Source organism: Leucoraja erinacea, chromosome 24, assembly GCF_028641065.1.
Source record: "Leucoraja erinacea ecotype New England chromosome 24, Leri_hhj_1, whole genome shotgun sequence".
In the NCBI taxonomy this organism is placed as follows: Eukaryota; Metazoa; Chordata; class Chondrichthyes; order Rajiformes; family Rajidae; genus Leucoraja; species Leucoraja erinaceus.
The window spans coordinates 12,331,304-12,351,900 of record NC_073400.1 but is presented as its reverse complement, the minus strand read 5'-3'; the positions used below and the strand labels follow the sequence as shown (position 1 = coordinate 12,351,900).

Sequence of the window (20,597 nt, the reverse complement as noted above, 5' to 3'; positions counted from 1 at the left end):
AGAAAACTCACGCGGTCACAGGGAGAACATGCAAAGTCCGTACAAACAGCACCCGTAGTCAGGGTTGAATGCTGGAATCTTGCGCAGTGAGGCAGCAACTCTTCCGCTACACAGCTGTTTCACTGAGTACACATTAGAAATAGTTAACCATATAAAACAAATGGACCTATTGTATTGTAGTTAATTTGTAATTAATTTATTAGCCAAGTATGTAAACATGCAAGGAATTGATTTGCCAACGGTCTTGCAAAAAAGCAACAAGATATATGACCACATAACGATTAAACATAAACAGCCACCGCAACGGCGTGTGAGAATCTCCAAGGCACACAGCATAAGCAGAGACCCACAGCCATCAGTACAATGTCCAGGCCACACACACACTGCTTCACCATGATGTGACCAGAGTTGTATCGATCACTGTCACTCTCTCTGCAGTCCTTGTCCGCCCGAACACTCAGAAAGCCATCCACACTCGCAGTAGACTCCAGGATGTTCTGATTGCGCCATGTCCCCGCAACACACCGAGATCACTGCACTCACGGCACTCCCTCCATGTCCTCACCAGAGCAGGCAGCACGTCCATCTTGTTTTTTCCGCGACCTCACATTCCCCACTGTGAATGGAAGACAAATAGCTTATACCTTCTGTTCTCTTTTTCTCCTGCGGTCGGGGCAATCAAAACTTTTGCAGTTGGGGCGATCGAGGCTCCCGCAGTCGGCGCTCAAAACTCCCACATCAGGGCGATCAAAGTTTCTGCAGTTGGAGCTCTCGCAGTCGATCACTAACAAAGAGACCGCCAGTTCCACGATGTTAAAACCACAGTGCAGATGGAGATACGATTAAAAAGGCACATCACTGTCGAGGAAAGAGATAAAATAGGTTTCCCCTAACCCCCCCCCCCCCACCCCTGCATTATACAAAAACTAAAAATACACTAAAAACATACAAGTTAACACAGACCAATAGACTATAGACAATAGGTGCAGGAGTAGGCCATTTGGTCCTTCGAGCCAGCACCGCCATTCAATGTGATCATGGCTGATCATCCCCAATCAGTACCCCGTTCCTGCCTTTTCTCCATATCCCCTGACTCCACTATTTTTAAGAGCCCTATCAGGCTCTCTCTTGAAAGAATCCAGAGTACCCGCCTCCACCGCCCTCTGAGGCAGAGAATTCCACAGACTCACCACTCTCTGTGAGAAAAAGTGTTTCCTTGTCTCCGTTCTAAATGACTTACTCCTTATTCTTAAACTGTGGTCCCTGGTTCTGGACTCCCCCAACATCGGGAACATGCTTCCTGCCTCTAGCTTGTCCAAACCCTTAATAATCTTATATGTCCAAAACAGCAAAAGAAGAAAAAGACGAGACAGGCTGTTGGCGCGGATGCCATGTACCACCATCAATAAAATTATGGAAAGGGATTGTGATAAGTTGATTGATTGGAAGGCACAACATGTAAACATACCCTTCAGCACACGAAGTCCACGCCAACCATCGATCACCTGTTCACACTCGCTCTTTGTAGTCCTACTTTCCCATCCACTACCAGCAAACTAGAGACACCTTATAGAGGCCACTTATCCAAAAGACCTGCACGTCTTTGGGATGTGGGAGGAATGTGGAGTACCCGGGGTAAACCCACGAGGTCAGAGGGAATACGTGCAAACTCCACACAGACAACCCGAGGTTAAGGTCAAACCTTGGTCTTGGCGTTGTGAGGCAGCAGCTCTACCACTGTGCCACCCCAAGGGTTTAGTAAGTTTATATGTGATGGCATCAACAGGGAGTTTCCGTCCCATTGCGCAGGAAATTGGAGACGTTACATGCCTTGTAAGAATTCTATGAAAACTAGATGTGGGAAATCATTGAATTCCAGAGATTACGTGAAAAAGCAATAACATTGGCAGAAAAGTCGATTTTGCCAGATAGGGACCACAGAAATAAATTCCAATTGCCAAAACACAAACTTTTCACATTCATGGTATATTAACTGGATGGCTATATATGTATAATTGTGGTAATTTAATTTAGGACTATTTGCTTTTCTCCAGAACTCATAAGCACACTAAAAATGGGGCTTCTGATAATAGATATAAGTATTGATTTCCCAGGACTTATTTAGTATATTGCAAATTTAGAATCTCATTGATATTTTAGTTAATAATTCAGTGCAGCTGTGGGATTTCAACACTTCTCTAGAAGAATGACCTTCTGTCATCTGTAGTTAGTTTAGATATATTTACAAAAGGTATTTTTGACAGTCAAAAGACATTTTTTGATTAATGTATGTCACTTTCTAAAAACCTGCTGCAGAGTGCTTTAAAATGAACTGTACGTGTCAGGTCCACTTGCTTTTCAAGCCTAATGTGTTTGCTTTGCATTAGGCTTCTCAACTTTATTTTCACTTCTCTCTTTCAGTTGGGATGAAAGCAGCTCCGTGAGCAGTGGCCTCAGTGACACCTCTGACAATCTTAGTTCTGAAGATTTAAATGCCAGTTCATCTCTCAACTCCTATCCAACCACTCCCGTGGCATCCAGACGAAATTCCGGCGTTGCGGTAAGAATAAAATAGGGCGATAAAAAAATAGAGCGATAACAATCTGTTTGTTAGGTGGTGTTATAATCTCCTCCTCCAGAAAACAAAAGCTAAGACCATTGTTGTATCATCTCTTTACCTCTTTGAATCGAATGATGTTCATTATGTTTGGTTATTTAATCCTGCACCACTTGTTCATAGACCCGGTAACATTGGTGATGTGTAGGAAGGAACTGCAGATGCTGGTTTAAACTGAAGATAGACACAAAAAGCTGGAGTAACTCAGCGGGACAGGCAGCATCTCTGGAGAAAAGGAATAGATCACTGAGCCTATTTCAATAAAACAGCTTGTCTTATTTGTGGGGTTTATTTTGCTTTGGGCCTTTTCTCAAAACTGCAAAAAAACGAGAAATGGGGAACTGTGCATTTCCTGAGCAGTTTTACAACAAGGAAACAAGTGCCTGTTATTTTATTGTGCGGGTTTTCTACAAGTTTTGCAATACTGTTGTTTTATAATGCCCCTTTGTTTTAACGTACTATTTGGGCACAAGCCAAGAAGAATGTTACAGCACGCTGCTTGTTGGATGCAGGCATGGCAAAGGGGCATGATTAATATTACATCCACATAGAAAGCTAGTGCAGGAGGGAAAGTTATATCTTCTTATACACATGATATAATCCTCCCCCAACCAACTCTTTCACCTCATAATGTACTGCATGGAAGGCAGCCAAATAACCATCAATAATCGGGTGTGTTACACCAAAAGGCAGAGTGGAATCTGTAGAGCAGTACAGCTGTGCTAATGCTACATTTTGAAAGACATATATAGTAAAGATTGTCTTTGTTTGAAACTGTTCATCTGCAATTAGAAATATATTCGAAAAGCATCTGTCAGCTGGAGCAGACATACACAGGGATTTTTGAAATGTATAAATGCATAGATATAGAAAATAACTGCTACAATCTGGGATGGAATTAAACTTCTCTTCTGGGATTATCGCTCACTATTGCAGAAAATGAATATGAAAGCTGCCAACAACAGAAGAGAAGTAAGTTTGTCTGGGGAGTTAGACACAAAAAGCTGGAGTAACTCAGCGGGACAGGCAGCATCTCTGGATAGAAGGAATGTGCAAGGTTTTGGTTCGAGACCCTTCTTCAGACTGGGAGTCAGGGGAGAGGGAGACATAGAGATATGGAAGGGTAATGTGTTGTTCGTTTTCGGGTACAGCTGCTCCTCGACCTACGACGAGGTTACGTTCCGATAAACCCATCGTAAATCGAAAATATCGTAAGTCGAAAACGCATTTAATACAATGTGATCACGTGGCTGGAAGTGAGCTGTGGCTCGCTGCTGTTGCCCAACATTTGCACCATCGTAAAGTCGGCATATCGTAAGTCGAAGCATCGTAAATCGGGGAGCATCTGTACAGCACTTTTAGTGGTGAGCCAGAACGTTAATATTAAAATTAAGCTTCTGCTTCTGCCGGGGTGTTTATGATTTAAAGATGAATACTTTACTGCCGCGAGTAAACAGGTTAACTGGTCAGCAGTGAAGAAATCCAGGAAGTAGGAAGACTATCTAGAGTTTGGAATTCACTTCAAAGTGGTCGAACTCTGTAGTGGAAAGAAATAGGGAAATGAACAAAGGTAGAAAACTGAATTAACCAAGTAAGGTTTTGTATGGCAGAAGCTGTTTGTTTTAACTTTTCAGCAAAAAGCAGGTTGCTCAAAGTGAATTTATGGCGGTAAGACATTGCAAAGAAATACAGTGGCCAAGATGTTGAATGGTAGCAGTTAAGATGCATTCATGGGGCAGACTACCACAGACCAATGTGAGTTTTGTTTCAAGTATATTTTCTTTAGTGCTCGGACAAAGGTTTTTCCCAAATGTCCCACAATAGCGATAATGGTGGTTGTGGGAAAATATAATGGAGATGTTGGGGGGTAATTTGTGAACTGAGGTGCGCACTTATTAGACCCAAAGATATATTGGAATTTACACGCTTTGTTTTTGTTGTCCCATAGTCTATGTGTAAAGGCAACTGAGATTCTCATGTGGCATTGGGATTGGGTTTCGTCGTTAAACACTTAGCTTGTAGACAGTTTATTACTGAATATGGAGTTAGTTATTATCCTTTGACATTACTGGGTATAAGTAGTTTGATTAATTGATCGATTGTTATGTTATTGTCACATCTACTTTGTACAGTGAAATGCTTTGTTTTGCAAACAATACACAAGTATGCAAAGAGTAAAGGGTGCTGAGAAAGTTACAAAAGTATTTAATATAGTCGCTCTTCCTTTCTCCCACTCCCCCCCGCTCCCTCCACCACCCCCAGCCTCTCTTTGTTCTCAGTGCCCCCCACGCCTCGGCTGACCGCAGGCACTGTCGCGGGCGACGACTCTCCGATGATCCTCCATTCTCACTGATGTCCATCTCGCTTGCTGACAGCTGTTTGCCCGAACAGCAGCGGGGTCCGATCTTGGTCGGTTCCACACCAGTGGCCATGTCCGCTCCAGCAGGTCCGCGCAGCGCTCACTGGGGGCTGCATTCTGCGCTGGCGCAGCGCTAGCCGGGAGTTTAGATACTACTTTGGCATTGGGCCTGGTTTTCATGGATGAGCGCTTATCCTGGTGCTATAGCACAAGTACTTTGTGCTTTAACAGTCCTATAGGCGAGCATGAGCTGTGCAAAGTTTACTTTGTGTTTAAAATACAGTGCAGAAACAGACCCTTTGGACCACCGAGCATGAACTGTGCAAAGTTTAGTTTAGTTTAAGATACAGTGCGGAAACAGACCCTTCGGACCGCCGAGTCCGCACCGACCAGCGATCCACGCACATTAACACTATCCTACACACACTAGGGACAATTTTACATTTATACCAAGCCAACTAACCTACTAACCTGTACGTCTTTGGAGTGTGGGAGGAAACCGAATACCTCGGAATAAACCCACTCAGGTCACCAGGAGAACGTACAAATTTTGTACAGACAGCACCCGTAGTCAGGATCGTACCTAGGTCTCTGGTGCTGTAAGGTAGCAACTCTACTGCTGCGCCACTGTGCCACCCTAATGTGTTGGCAATGGGTAATATGAGGAAAAGTTGATGGGTTAGTGCATAATTTAACGTGGGATTTACTCGGCTATTTCTCGATGCCATGCCACATAAATGGGAGCATTGTCAGACACGTTCCACGAGCACCCTGAAGACCCATTCTTCTCTCAGTGGCTCACGTAGTGATGGTGCAATGCGTGCCTTGGTTGCAGCAATACATACACTCGACACATTTAAATCTCACACTGCCTCGGCAAGGCCAGCTGCATAATCAAGGACGAGTCGCACCCAGGCCACTCCCTCCTCTCCTCTCCCCTCCCATCGGGCAAAAAAGTATAGAATTGTGAAAATGCACACCTCCAGATTCAGGGACTGTTTCTTCACAGCTGTTATCAGGCAACAGAATCATCTTACCACAAACAGTCCTGAACTACTATCTACTTCCTTGGTGACCCTCGAACTATCCTTGATCAGACTTTGCTGCCTTTACCTTGCACTAAATGTTATTCCCTTATCATGTATCTGTACACTGTGAATGGCTCGATTGTAATCATGTATTGTCTCTCCACTGACTGGTTAGCATGCAACAAGAGCGTTTCACTGTACCTCGGTACACATGACAATAAACTAAACTGTAAACATTCGGCAATCCATTAGCACATCAGCTGTGTTGAAGATCAGGACGGAAATTTCTAACCATGCAATGGCAGATAGATCTGGATATTCCATTAAGGTTGAATTTTCACGGAAATAATATCGAAACGTGCACAAAACGTGGCGCTAAATGATTATATTTTTAGGCAAGTGAGTTTTGTAAGATGGAACATCTGTCAATTGTACAAATTAAAATTCCAGCTGCGTAACTTTTATTTATATAAAGCAACAAATGACTCCATTACATTCAGTTATGTTCATGCAAAGGAACAAAAGATGAGGAAGAGGGATAGAGACTTTATTGTATATAACAGATGCCTGAAGATTTCTACAAAAAAAAGTAGCACGTTGAGATATCTGATAATACACATATTGTGTTCCTCAATAGTAGTACACAATTCCAATTTATGAAACATTTAATTTATTTGGAGGATGCATCTCAGCAGCTTAAAGGAATACAACGGGAAAGCATTTTCCCATTTGCAATATAGAATCCTGCTCCAAACTATTTAATTTGTAAAAATGATACATTTGTAAATATGGCTACTCTAAATATAAACTGGTATTGTCTAGCTCTACTACTGTATCAGTGGTTCATTTACCATGTTATAGTTTACAATATATACTTTGAAAGCAGTGCAAATGCTGTAAGAACTATTATTTAGTAATAGAAATTCTCTTTTAAAAGCAGTCAGAATCATCTGTTAGACCATAACAGTTATGGCATGTACATATCTAGTGCTTCGCTGAGCTAATATATGACTGGATTTTGGTTTCCAGTCATGTATCGCCCCAGGGAAACATGCATGGCGCAGAGCTGTAGACGTGAGTGTGTACTGGAGGCTGCCTACTACCCAGCAAAATACCTAGTGGGGGCCGATTGCTATCTAGTTTAGTTTAGAGATACAACATAGAAGCAGACCCTTCGGCCCATTAAGTCCGTGCCGACCAGCGATCCCAGTACACAGAACTATACTACACACTAGGGTCAATTCACAATTTATTTTTACCAAAGCCAAGTTAACCTACAAACCTGCACGTCTTGGGAGTATGGTAGGAAACCGAAGCACTCGGAGAAAGCCCACGCGGTCTCAGGGAGAACATACAAACTCTGTACAGACAGCACCCGCAATAAGGATCAAACTTGTGCCTCTGGCACTGTAAGGCACCAACTCTACTGCTGCACCACCGTGCCGCCCCTGGGGTGCTGTTCTTTATTTACAAGCTCAAATAATATTATTAAATAAGGTTGGGCAGTACATAGCCCATATTTCAGAAAATATTTTTTTTGCGGATTCAAAACTGGGCCTAGCTGTGGCCAATTTGTGTAGGGGGGATGAAGCAATAGTAATGACAGAAAGAGATATACATGTCTAGTAATATATAGCAGGGTGATTAAATTCACATCTGCAAAAGAAGGAAAGTTGCAAACCCCAGCGATATGGGTGGAGAGAGGCGAATGTCAGTATAAACAACATCCACTAACTTTATTCTGTAGTGGCTTCGTCTCTTGTTCCCATTTGACAGCAGATATTTCAATCCAAAGGAAGTGGCTGGAACCTTTTGGTTGAATTGCATTCACCGAGAGTTGAATGATGGCAACATGTGACTGTTTTTTTATCCCGATACTGGAGTCTAATATACAGACAGTATACACTAAATCGTTTTCCTCCAGAAAATAACATGCTAGAATTTATTTTAACACGTCCTTCAATTTGCGCATGGAAATTCTTTCCCATTCAAAGAGAAATGAGGGGAGCAATCACCAGCAAACCACAGGATGATTCTCTGTACACAATTGTAATCAATCATGTATAGTCTTTCTGCTGACTGGTTAGCACGCAATAAAAAGCTTTTCGCTGTACCTTGGTGCACGTGACAATAAACTAAACTAAAAAACGGAACCACTCAGAGAGTGGTTTGTCATTCAGAATTCACTGTTTGGAGGGCTGATGGTCAGTGCCTTCAGAAGGGAATTGGATAGGCACTTGAGAGAGACGAAGGAACTAAACAGTGGAAGAGTGCAGTGAGATGGGATGAATAAGATCACACTGCCAGGAGCTGGCATGGACTCAATGGGCAGAATGGCCTCCTTTTCTGCTGTAACGATTCAATGATTCTACGATTATTGGGAAGAAAGACAGGAAAGTTTTTCTTGAAAATCATGTTTTCCATTTAGTCATAAACAGTGAGTGATACAAGATTATTTAGGATTAGGCAAGGTTTGCGTCATTCCTATACTGTTTTATCTCTCTCAGGAAAAGCAGCATCTGCTCAGTGTCTCTGGTTGACCAAAAATATGCTCTGGCTTGGATTTCATTGCCGTTGCCCGAGTTTGTCTGCCTTGACCCTAAAGTATGTTCCAGGATCTAGTTTGTTCTTCAACATCACTGTCTGACAATGTTGTTGCTATTTGTTCTTCAATAGTTGAATGGTGTCTTGCTCTGCTCAACCCTGGTTAGCCCTGCTTAACAAAGCCTTCATCAAAATTATTCATGTTTTAAAACATTTTCTTTTACTTACTGGATGGATGTGACCCTTACACCATGACTCTGCAGATATTTCTCCCCAAATTATTAGCATCCTTAGGGTGGCACGTTGGTGCAGCGGTAGAGTTGATGCCTTACTGCGCCAGACATCCGTGTTTGATCCTGACTACGGGTTCTGTCTGTACGGAGTTTGTACGTTCTCCCTGTGACTGCGTGGGGTTTCTCCCGGTGCTCCGCATTCCACCCACACTCCAAAAATGTACAGGTTTTAGGTTAATTTACTTTGGTAAATTTTTATTTAAATTGTCCCGAGTGTCGAGAATAGTCTGGTGCATAGGGTGATCGTTGGTCTGTGCGGATTCGATGGGCCGAAGGGCCTGTTTCTGTGCTGTATCCCTAAAGTCCAATCTCCTAAAGCCCCTTGCCGTTTCCAACGGGGGGGGGGGGGGGGGTCCTTGATCTGAAACGTTAATTCTCTTTCTCTTTCCACGGATTCTGCTGGAACTTATGAGTCCACATAATTTGCCCCCTTCCCTCTTCCCCACATGCCCACCTTCTTCTCCCCTTCCCTCCCACTTTCCCCTATGACCCACATGGGCTGACACCTGTTTCTCCTCTCCCCCACCCTTTCCACCTACATTCCTTCTTCTAGCTTCACAATTTGCAACTCTTCAATCCTTTTGTCTCACACCTTATGTTTTTTCATCGCTGCCCTTTTTCCAACCAATTGCCTATCAAACCCCCTCCTCACCTGCAGCAAACTATTACCTGCCATGATTTGTCCTGCCCCCCCCCCCCCCCCCCCCCTCCCCCCCCCCCCCCCCCCCCCCCCCCCCCCCCCTTTCCCCTTACAATCAGTCTGAAGAAGGTTGTCGACTTGGAACGTCACCTATCCATGTTCTCCTGGGATGCTGCCTGACCTGCTGAGTTACTTGAGTACATGTGTCTTCAGCTGAGTGTTTCCAGCTGGTTTACACTTCTTCCGGCCTCATAAATTGTAGAACTGTAGACAATTTATGTCTAGCTCAAATTTGCAGTGAGTTGCAAATCAGAGAGTAAGTGTTACTACTCAGCAAAGATTGGAACCTACTTAATGTGCGGATAGTGAAGAATGGACAGACTGAGAAAGGAGGGAAAGACAGCTGTGATAATGCTGTCTAGATTTAGAGATAAAACATTGAAACAGACTCTTCAGCCCACCGTGCATGCCGAACATCAACTCCCATTCACACTAGTTCTATGTTATCCCACTTTCTTATCTATTCCCTACGCGCTCAGGGTTACAAAAGCCATTTAACCTGCAAACCAGCATGTCTTTGGGAAGTCATGGGGATCCAGAGTACCCGGAGAAAATCCAGGCAGTCGCAAGGAGAATGGGTTTATTCCAGGTGCTCCGGCTTCCTCTCACATTCCAAAGACACGCAGGTTTGTAGGTGAATTGGCTTCTGTAAATTGTCCCTAGTGTGGAGGATAGAACTAATGAATGGGTGACCATGGTCGGCATGGACTCGGTGGGCTGAAAGGCTTGTTTCCACGCTGTATCTCTTAACTAAACTAATGTACAAACTCCAAATAAACAGGTCTCGATCCAAAACGTCACCCATTCCTTCTGTCCAGAGATGCTGCCTGTCCCGTTGAATTACTCCAGCATTTTGTGTCTATCTTCGGTTTAAACCAGCATCTGCAGTTCCTTCCTACACACTATGATGAAGCCATGAGGTTTCTTTCTACCAATACGAATGTCCTAATAAAATTAAAAATGGACAGGGGATACAATTGCTCCATCCATCCAATGCCTGACTGAATGTTCCCAATACTGTTTAATATCACCCTACTCCATGTCAGAATGCTGTGACACAGAGGTCATCGCCAATCTGTTCAAATCTATCCACCGAGACCTCTCTGAAGCCCCAGCTGACTGCACGATTTCACGCAACCTCCTCTCGTCTCATTTGTGAACATGTGTGCAAACAAGGCACAACTTATTTACGATCTGTCCGTAGAAAGCTTTCAGTTCATAATGTGACTTCTGTGTTCCGTTCCACCTTCCAAATTTCATCATTATGTCAAGAGAGAATTGCACTCCAGGTCATGTTTGAGAGGCGGGGCGGTCTGATCTGGGTTTGGAGATTCATTGGGACAATGGGCAGCACAGCACGGTGGTGGTGCTGCAGTAGAGTTGCTACTTTCCTGCACAAGAGGCCCTTGTTTGATCCTGTCTACAGATTCTATCTGTATGGAATTTGTACGTTCTCCCCGTAATCGCATGGGTTTTCAGCGGGTGTTCCGATTTCCCCCGCACTACTAAGACGTACAAGTTTGTAGGTTAATTGACTTTGGTAAAACAAATTGTAAATTGTCCCGAACGTGTTGGATAGTGCTAGTGTACGAAGATCGTTGGGTGGCACGGATGCGCTGTACCTCTAAACTAAACAAAACTTAACTAATGGTAAATGAAAGATGAAACCAGGGCAAATTATGCACAGCTTATGTGCACATCAAGTTTCTTTAAACTGTACAGATTCATTGCATAAATCAATTAGTATATCAGGGAAAGCATAGTTCTTATTTACTGCATCCCCAACATTTTTGGAAACATGTCTTTACACAAAATATTTTTTTCATAAGCTTTTATTTACAATGATGAATATAATATTATTTGTTCTATTCTGAAATTAAGGCACAACAATAGAGTTGCTGCCTTACAGCACCAGAGACCCGAGTTTGATCCTGATTACAGGTGCTGTCTGAACAGTGGTTCGATGTTCTGCCTGTGACCGCTTGGGTTTTTCTCCGAGTGCTCCGGTTTCCTTTTACATTCCAAAGACGTGCAGGTTTGTAGGTTAATTAGCTTCTGTAAATTGTCCCTAATCTGTAGTATAGAACTAGTGTAAGGGTGATCATTGACTCAGTGGCACGGACTCAGTGGGCCGAAGGGCCTCTTTCTACACTGTTTCTCTAAACTAAACTAAACTAAACAATACATTCCTCTTCAGAAATAACACAGTGCTGGTTGATCTGTTCTTTGAAGCTGTGTTTCAAATGTTCCACTAAATTTTGGCTTGAAAAATTGACATCTGCCAAAACTAATAATGTCTTTAAATATTATGAAGCACGCTGCTGAGTCTTCAATAATGTGAATCTGTGTTTAATGAAGCATAATAAAGTTAAGTAGTATTTGTGTGTCTTGGAAACTTTTCTAGTATTCCATATTGTAACTTACTGAGTTTTCATAATCACCAGTAAATTCTTCTGGCATAATATCGTACATAGATACATAGAAAATAAGTGCAGGATTAGGCCATTCAGCCCTTCGAGCCAGCGCTGCCATTCAATGTGATCGTGGTTGATCATCCACAATCTGGACCCCGTTCCTGCCTTTTCCCCAAATCACTTGATTTCGCTAACCCTAAGAGCTCTATCTAACTCTCTTTATCTAATTAACTGAAGCAGAGAATTCCACAAATTCACAACTCTCTGGGTGAAAAAGTTTGTCCTCATCTCAGTTTTAAATAGCCTACCCCTTATTCTTTAACTGTGGCCCCTGGTTCTGTACTTCCCCAACATCAGGAACATGTTTCCTGCATCTAGCGTGTCCATTCCCTTAATAATTTTATATGTTTCTATCAGATAACCTCTCATCCTTCTAATTTCCAGTGAATACAAGCCCATTTGTTCCATTCTTTCATCATATGACAGTCCCCCCATCCCTGGAATTAACCTGGTGAACCTACGCTGCACTCCTTCAGTAGCAAGAATATCCTTCCTCAAATTAGGAGACCAAAACTGCACACAATACTCCAGGTGTGGTCTCACTAGGGCCCTGTACAACTGCAGAAGGACCTCTTTGCTCCTATACTCAAATCCTCTCATTATGAAGGTCAACATGCCATTAGCTTTCTTTACTGCCTGCTGTACCTGCATGCTTACTTTCAGTGACTGATGTACAAGGACACCCAGGTCTCATTGCACTTCCCCTTTTCCTAACCTGACACCGTCAAATGTGACAGATCTTTGCATACAATGTGAGTTTACCCAAGAGCTCTCCTGAGTTTAAAAAAATCAAACTCATGGTAAGTACGTAGGATGTACGTAGCGGGTACGTCGGAGCTCGTGGACGTCTCATAGCGGCTCGTAACGCTAACGGCAGGAACTCAGGAAACGTGGTAAGCTCGCGAAACTCGTGAAGTTTTTTGAACAGTGTGAAAAATTTCCAAGAGTAATAAAATACTCGTGATGAAGTACCACGAGTTTGTTTTTTTAACTTGGGAGAGCTCTTGGGTAAACTCGCATCGTGGGAAAGGCCCTTTATCGAAAATTTAACAGATCCGAGTCAAAGCATTGCAAATGTTAATTAGAATCATAGAGTCATACAGGTTGGAAACAGGCCCTTCTTGCCCACACCAACCAACATGTCCCATCTAGACTAGTCCCATCTGCCCGCATTTGGCCCATATCCAACCAAACCTGTCCTATGCATGTACCTGTCTAACTGTTTCTACGTAGATACATAGAAAATAGGTGCAGGAGTAGGCCATTCGGCCCTTCGAGCCTGCACCGCCATACAATATGATCATGGCTGATCATCCAACTCAGTATCCCATACCTGCCTTCTCTCCATACACCCTGATCCCTTTAACCACAAGGGCCACATCTAACTCCCTCTTAAATATAGCCAATGAACTGGCCTCAACTACCCTCTGTGGCAGAGAGTTCCAGAGATGGTAGTTGAGGCCAGTTCATTGGCTATATTTAAGCCTCCTACTTTCTCTGGCAGCTCATTCCATACACCCACCATGACCAAGTTATTTGTGTGAAAAGGTTACCTCTCAGATTCCTGTTAAATCTTTCCCCCTTTACCTTAAACCTATGTCCTCTGGTTCTCGATACCCCTACCCTGGGCAAGAGACTCTGTGCGTCTACCCGATCTATTCCTCTCATGATTTCATACACCTGTATAAAGTCAACCCTCATCGCCTTGCGTGCGATAGAATGGAGTCCCAGCCTACTCAACCTCTCCCTATAACCCAGACCCTCGACTCCTGGCAACATCCTCGTAAATCTAACTGTAATTGTCAGCTATTTCTCCCACGGAAAGATGATCACAGCCAGTCTCACACTTATCGATCAAAATGGTCAATCATTGCAATTAAAAGATTATTGTCTCTTTTTAAATAGAGATCAACTTTATTAATTTAAAACTGTTTTATTTATTGATTGGCCCACTGAGTCATGCCGGCCATCGATCAATTGTTCACACGTTCTATGTTACCCCACTTGTGCATCCACTCCCTGCACACTGGGAGTAATGCACAGAGGCTAAATAACCCCCAAACCAGTACGTCTTCGGGATGTGGGAGGAAACCAGAGCACCCGAAGGAAACCCACGGGAAGAACGTGCAAACTCCACAAAGACAGTACTCACGTTCAGGATCGAACCCAAGTCTCTGGCGCTGGGAGGCAGCAGCTCTACCTGCTGCACCATCATGCTGTGATATTCACGGCGTGATCTTTTAACACTTCACACTGCACTTTATGCCAATGTAATTTTCATTATTGGGTTGACATGTAAGAATGACAACATTTCAGCAGAAAATACGATGCTATAGTTTTTAATCTTCTATCAATGTTGTCAGTTGTTCTCAGACTATTAAAAGCAACCAACCATGTAGTTATAAAACTCCCTCCGATAACTGGGTCATGGAGAAGCACCAAGCAATATTATTTTGAAAGATCCCAGTTTTGGATAGGGAAAGAAAAAGGGAATAATAATTAAATCAAATATAGCACGTTACACGTAGACAAACTTGGTTATACACTTGACATTGGTTTTACATACATTTCTCTTTTGGTGATGTAATCCTGAAACAGTAGATAGTGGTCTCAGTGAGAAGATTGTAAATACACTGCAGGTAATACACTGGGCTGCGTTGAGTGATGGAAGGGAAGGAAGGAGGTGAAAATTAATCTTGGAAGATAACCGTTTATTTTCCACACCCTATGACCTGGCCGAATACTACCTGTTGGAACAGTCATAAACCTTGAATTAAGGAGTCAAATTATTTAGCAGCATTAAATCAGATAGAGTATTTCTGCTTGTAAATGAACATGTTAATTCTTTAGTAAAACATAAAACCCTGGAGTAACTAACTGGTCAAGCAGTATCTCTGGAGAAAATGGATAGGTGACGTTTCAGGTCGGGACCCTCCTTCAGAATGTCTTCTTCTTCTGTCTACCATATCACTGGAGGACATGGGTAGGAGCAGCACTGTGCCACAGCGGTAGAATTGCTGCCTTAAAGCACTAGAGACTCAGGTTTGATCCTGACTGCGGGTGCTGTCCGTACGGAGTTTGTACGTTCTCCCTGTGACCACATGGGTTTTCTCCGGCTCTCCGGTTTCTTCCCACACTCCAAAAAAACATACAGGTTTGTAGGTTGATTAGCTTTGGTAAAATTGTAAATTGGCCCTAGTGTAAGATAGTGATTGTGTACGGTAATCGGTGGTCGGTGCAGACTCAGTGGGCCGAAGGGTTTGTCTCCACGCTGTACCTAAAGTTTTTCACACAGAGAGTGGCGAATCTCTGGAACTCTCTGCCACAGAGGGTAGTTGAGGCCAGTTCATTGGCTATATTTAAGAGGGAGTTAGATGTGGCCCTTGTGGCTAAGGGGATCAGAGGGTATGGAGAGAAGGCAGGTACGGGATACTGAGTTGGATGATCAGCCATGATCATATTGAATGGCGGTGCAGGCTCGAAGGGCCGAATGGCCTACTCCTGCACCTAATTTCTATGTTTCTATGTTTCTATAGGCGACGTTTTGAGTCTGGACTCCTCTTCAGGCTGATTGTGATAGAGGGGGAGAAAGGTGGAAAAGAGGAGGGGCAGGAAAATGCCTGGCGAGTAATAGGTGGATACAGGTGAGAGGAGATTGATTGCCACATAGGTGGAAGTAAGTGACAATGATTCCGTTTGAGATGGAAGAAGACCATAGCGCATCAGATAAGGAGAAGAGTGGAGTGAAATGTAAAGCCAGAGGGAGGGATACAGGAAGAAGGGGACAGGGAAGGAGATAGAAAGGAAGGGGAAGATGCAGGATAGTGGGAAAAACAGGGTGCTCTCGGGTGTGGGTGGGGAATGTGGGGGTTGGCAAAGGAAAGAGAGAGGGGGAAGGAAGTTTGTTACTTACAATTGCAGAATTCAATGTTTATACCGTTGCAGTGTAAGGAATATGAAGTGCAGTTCCTCTAGTTTGCATGTAGCCTTACTCTGGCAATCGTCTGGGCTCTCTTATGTGGAGGAAAGTTGAAAATCCAAATTTGGTTAAAATAAAGGTTTATTTTCTGCACCCTATGACCTGGCTCAGTATTACCAGTTGGATCAGTTATAAACCTCGAATCATGTCACTAGATTATTTAGCACATTAAATCAGATACTGCATTTCTGTTCGCATTTGAACGTGTAAGTTCTTTAACAAAACACAAAATGCTGGGTTAAATCAGCAGGTCAGGCAGCATTCTTCAGACTGATTGTCATGGAGGGGGGGGGGGGGGGGGGCAGCTAGAAAAGAGGTGTGTGTGGGGGGAGGGGGGGAGGCATTGGTGGTGGAACAAAGCCTGGCAAGTGATAGGTGAGTACAGGTGATCGATGGGTGGACAAAGGATAGAGATGAAAAGAACGCAAAAGGGGAGCAAAAGGAGAGAAGAGAAGTAAAGCAAGAGAGAGGGATATAGGTGGAAAGGGATGGGAGTGAGTTGTTTATTCTTTAGATCGACACAAAATACTGGAGTAACTCAGCGGGCCAGGCAACATCTCTGAAGAAAAGGAATAGGTGACATTTCGGGTCGAGACCCTCCTTCAGATTGAAGCAGCCTAAAGAAGGGTCTCGACGCGAAATGTCACACATTCCTTTTCTCCAGAAATGCTGCTGAATGGCTGGGTTACTCCAGCATTTTGCGTCTATCTTTGGTGTGAACCAGCATCTGCAGTTCCTCCCCACACTGTTAATTCTTTCGGTCCTTTTTCATCATATTCCTCTATAATGGCCGGTGTTTGGATTTTTACAGGAGAACAGTTGTTCACCAGCTCTGTGTGATTTAATTGCAGCTGCGGACTGACGCGGAGAAGCGGTCTATGGTTGAGAGCGGCCTGACTTGGTGCGGTGGCTCTGAAGGCAAAGGGCAGAAGAAGTCGGAGAGCGGCTACGATGCCAGCAACCTCAAGATGGATCAAAACACAAAGTGGAGACGGATTCGGAGCGAGTCAGCTGACGAGACCACGAAAGGAGAACTCAAGAAACTGCAGCCCTCCGTGCAAACGAGTTCACTAAAGAAGACTGCAGCACCTGTGGGGGTGACTTCCCCAATGACGTGTTCAGGAGCAGGCTCTCTGAAACCAGCTGGTGAGTGTTAACAAAGCTAAATGCCGCTTCATGAATGCGTATTTTACACAAAGGCCTTCTAGTTTAGTTTGGTTTAGAGATATAGTGCGGAAACAGGCCCTTCGGCTCAGAGTCCACACCGACCATGGATCACCCTGTACACTAACACTACCATACACACAAGGGACAATTTACAATTCTAGCCAAAGCTAACTAACCTACAAACCTGCACGTCTTTGTAGTTTGGGAGGAAACCTGAGCACCCGGAGAAAACCCTCGTGGTTGCAGGGAGAATGTACCAACTCCGTACAGGCAGCACCCGTGATCAGGATCGAATTCGGGTCTCTGGTGCTGAAAGGCTTTTGAGCAGATGTGTCAGACCACAGTTAGACAAAAGATCAAATAATTTTCTGGTGTATTTTCCCTTGCATTTCCAATTTCCCGTTCACTGTGACCTTTAAAATGACGTGGCTCCATGCTGAAAATATTTCACTCTAGTCCCTGTTTATTCACAGAGGAACTGTATGTGACCAGCTTTGCTTACTTATTGCGCTCTCATTTTTCTCCAAGGAAGTCTGCTTCTTCGCAAAGAAACGTGTGCAGCCCAGGAACTGAATTTCACCCGTTTTTAGCATGTTAATTCGGGATTATGTTTCGCCAAATGAAGGATCAGGAAAAGAAAGACACAAAGTGCTGGAGTAACTTAATGAGTCAGGCAGCATTCCTGGGGAACATGGATAGGTGACGTTTTGGGTCGGGTCGCTTTTTCAGACTGACGCTACCTGTTCAGATGATCCACCCGTGTTCTGCATGGATGCTGACTGACCCGCTGAGTTACGCCAGCATTTTGTGTCTTTCCTTGGGAAACCAGCATTTGCAGTGTTTCCACATCATCAAGAGAACATAGTGGACTTGTATTTTCTCCTGTTTGAAAGCATTGAATCATGGCCTGCTCATCTACAGAGGGGATCTCTCTAAAGAGCTCACAAAAGAACACAAGCTACATTATTTCCCAGTTGATGGGGGGCAAGGGGGGTGAGTGAGGGGAGTGTTCGTGGAAGTTACCTAATATTAGAGAATTCAATGTCCATTACTACTGGGTTGTAAGCTACCCATGCTAAATACGAGGAGCTGTTCCTCCAATTTGCGGGTGGCCTCACTCTGGCAATGGAGGAGGCCCAGGACAGAGAGGTCAGTGTGGGAAGGGGATGGGGAGTTAATGTGGATGGCAATTGCGAGATCCAGTAGGGCCTTGCTGGACCGAGTGTAAGTGTTCAATAAAATGGTCTCCTGATCTATGCTTGGTCTCGCCGATGTACAGGAGCCCACACCGGGAACATCAGATGTAGCAATAGAGGTTAGAGGAGGTGCTTGTGAACTTCTGTCTCACCTGGTAGGATTGTCGGGGTCCCTGGATGGAGTCACGGGAGGAGGTATAAAGACAGGTGTTGCATCTCCTGCGGTTGTAGGGGAAAGCAGCCGAGGAGGGGGTGATTTGGGTGGGAAGCTGTGGTTTGCAGGCATTGCTGGGGCCAATGCAAGTACCCATGACTACACCTTTGACTGGGGAGGTGGGGAAAGTCGAAGGAGAAGTTGTTAATGGTGAGGACCAAGAAGGGTTCCGACCCAAAACATCACCTATTCCTTTTCTTCAGTGATGCTGCCTGACAAGCTGTGTTACTCCAGCATTTAGTGTCTAATTTCCAGACATGCTTACTTTAGGTTTTAAATGCCGTCTGGTGTGGATCTCTGTTTCACATTTGTACATTTGCAACAATTTTCTTGATTCATTGAATAACGATATCTGAATTATCAAGTCAAGTTTAACTCGTTCACAAAATCATAAAATGTTTGTGATAATTTTGTGAGTTAATTGAGTGACCAATCGGTGCCACATGAGGTGTTTCTAGTGTTCATCTCCTCCCTCTATAACTCCCAGCCAAGTCAACCCCTGGGGATAGGCAGGGGCAGAAATCCTGGGGGGTACAGAGGGGACACGTACCCCCCCTTGCTTTGAGAGGTGGAGGACGATCCCCCCCCCATGTTTTGTTATCCGAAATTTATCAGCCGCTTTCTAAGGGCTGAATCGGCCCGTTCGCAGGGCCTTTCAGCGCCCATCGCGGCTTAAAATCAAACTGCTGCATCGAGGCTCCCGATGTTGAAGCCCCCGCCGGCCGATGAAAGACCCCATGAACGAGCCGACTTAAGCCCATGGCCGAAGCCTCGCGTGTTTGCGCATGTGCGCAGCTGCCGAGAAATTGTGTCCCCCGCATGTTTTGCCAGCGATTTCCGTGCCTCGGGATAGGTATGTTCTAGCCAAATAAAAGCAAATGTGATGGTGCACATCAGTGCCATGTTTCCTCCTTTCACACATCTTGTATTGTTCCATCCCATCATATATAGCTCTCCACGTTGTTTCTCTTGAGATCACACTTCCCCGAGCCAACAATAGACCTGTGTAGAAAGGAACTGCAGATGCTGGTTTAAACTGAAGATAGACACAAAAAGCTGCAGTAACTCAGCAGGACAGGCAGCATCTCTGGAGAGAAGGAATGGGTGACGTTTCGAGTCGAGCCTTCTCTCCAGAGATGCTGCCTGTCCCACTGAGTTACACCAGCTTTTTGTGTCTACCAACAATGGACCTACCATGCAACCTGCCTACCTGAGGTTATGTGTGGCTGGCTCTTTTTGGTCCTGGTCTTTTCTCGTCTCCAGTTCTTCACCTCCCCCACCCCTCACCCCCCACAACGCAATACTCCCAACCCAATATATCACCCATCCTTAGGTACACAAAAATGCTGGAGAAACTCAGCAGGTGCAGCAGCATCTATGGAGCGAAGGAAATAGGTGACGTTTCGGGCCGAAACCCTTCCTCAAGGTATCACCCATCCTTTCTTGCCAGAGAAGCTGCCTGACCTGTTGAGCTACTCTAGCACTTTGGTATGAGCCAGCATCTGCAGTTCCTTTTGTCTCAGTTTTTTATGTTGTTATGTCATGTCTTTACTGCTAATAGCTTTCTTGAAAACAATAAACGTAATGGATTTGCAGTTGGTATGGGATGCACCAACTATTCTCTCTGTGTCGTGCCAAGTCACGACCTCACTACCCTTTGGTGCACGATTGTCAAAGATCATGATGAGTCCATGAATGCACAATGACAAACCTGAAATGTATCCACTTTACAAAATGATTGTTCACATATTGTAAGATAAATTTAGAAGTGCAGATTAATGATTAATTCTGTCATGTCTGCATTATAAATATGAATTTAGATGATGTATGCAGCATACATGATCGGATAGGTTTAGAGGCATATGGGCCAAGCGCGGGCAGGTGGAACTAGTGTAGATGGGGCATGTTGGCTGGTGTGGGAAAGTTGGGCCAAAGGGCCTGTTTCCATGCTGTGACTATGACTGTAACTTGATTTTCACAGTTATTGATCTCATTGCATCGGATCAATGTCTTGTATTGACCAGAG

The 20,597-nt window shown here is 44.2% G+C and overlaps 1 protein-coding gene across 1 annotated transcript in view; it reads left to right on the top strand.

Moving 5' to 3' along the window:
• LOC129708650 (neuron navigator 1-like) overlaps positions 1 to 20,597 on the top strand; it is a 512,158-nt gene that overhangs the window by 344,553 nt on the left and 147,008 nt on the right. The window contains exons 9-10 of the mRNA XM_055654539.1: positions 2,422 to 2,560; positions 16,846 to 17,140. Coding sequence (XP_055510514.1) covers positions 2,422 to 2,560; positions 16,846 to 17,140 — 434 coding nt within the window. The remainder of the gene's footprint in view (positions 1 to 2,421; positions 2,561 to 16,845; positions 17,141 to 20,597) is intronic.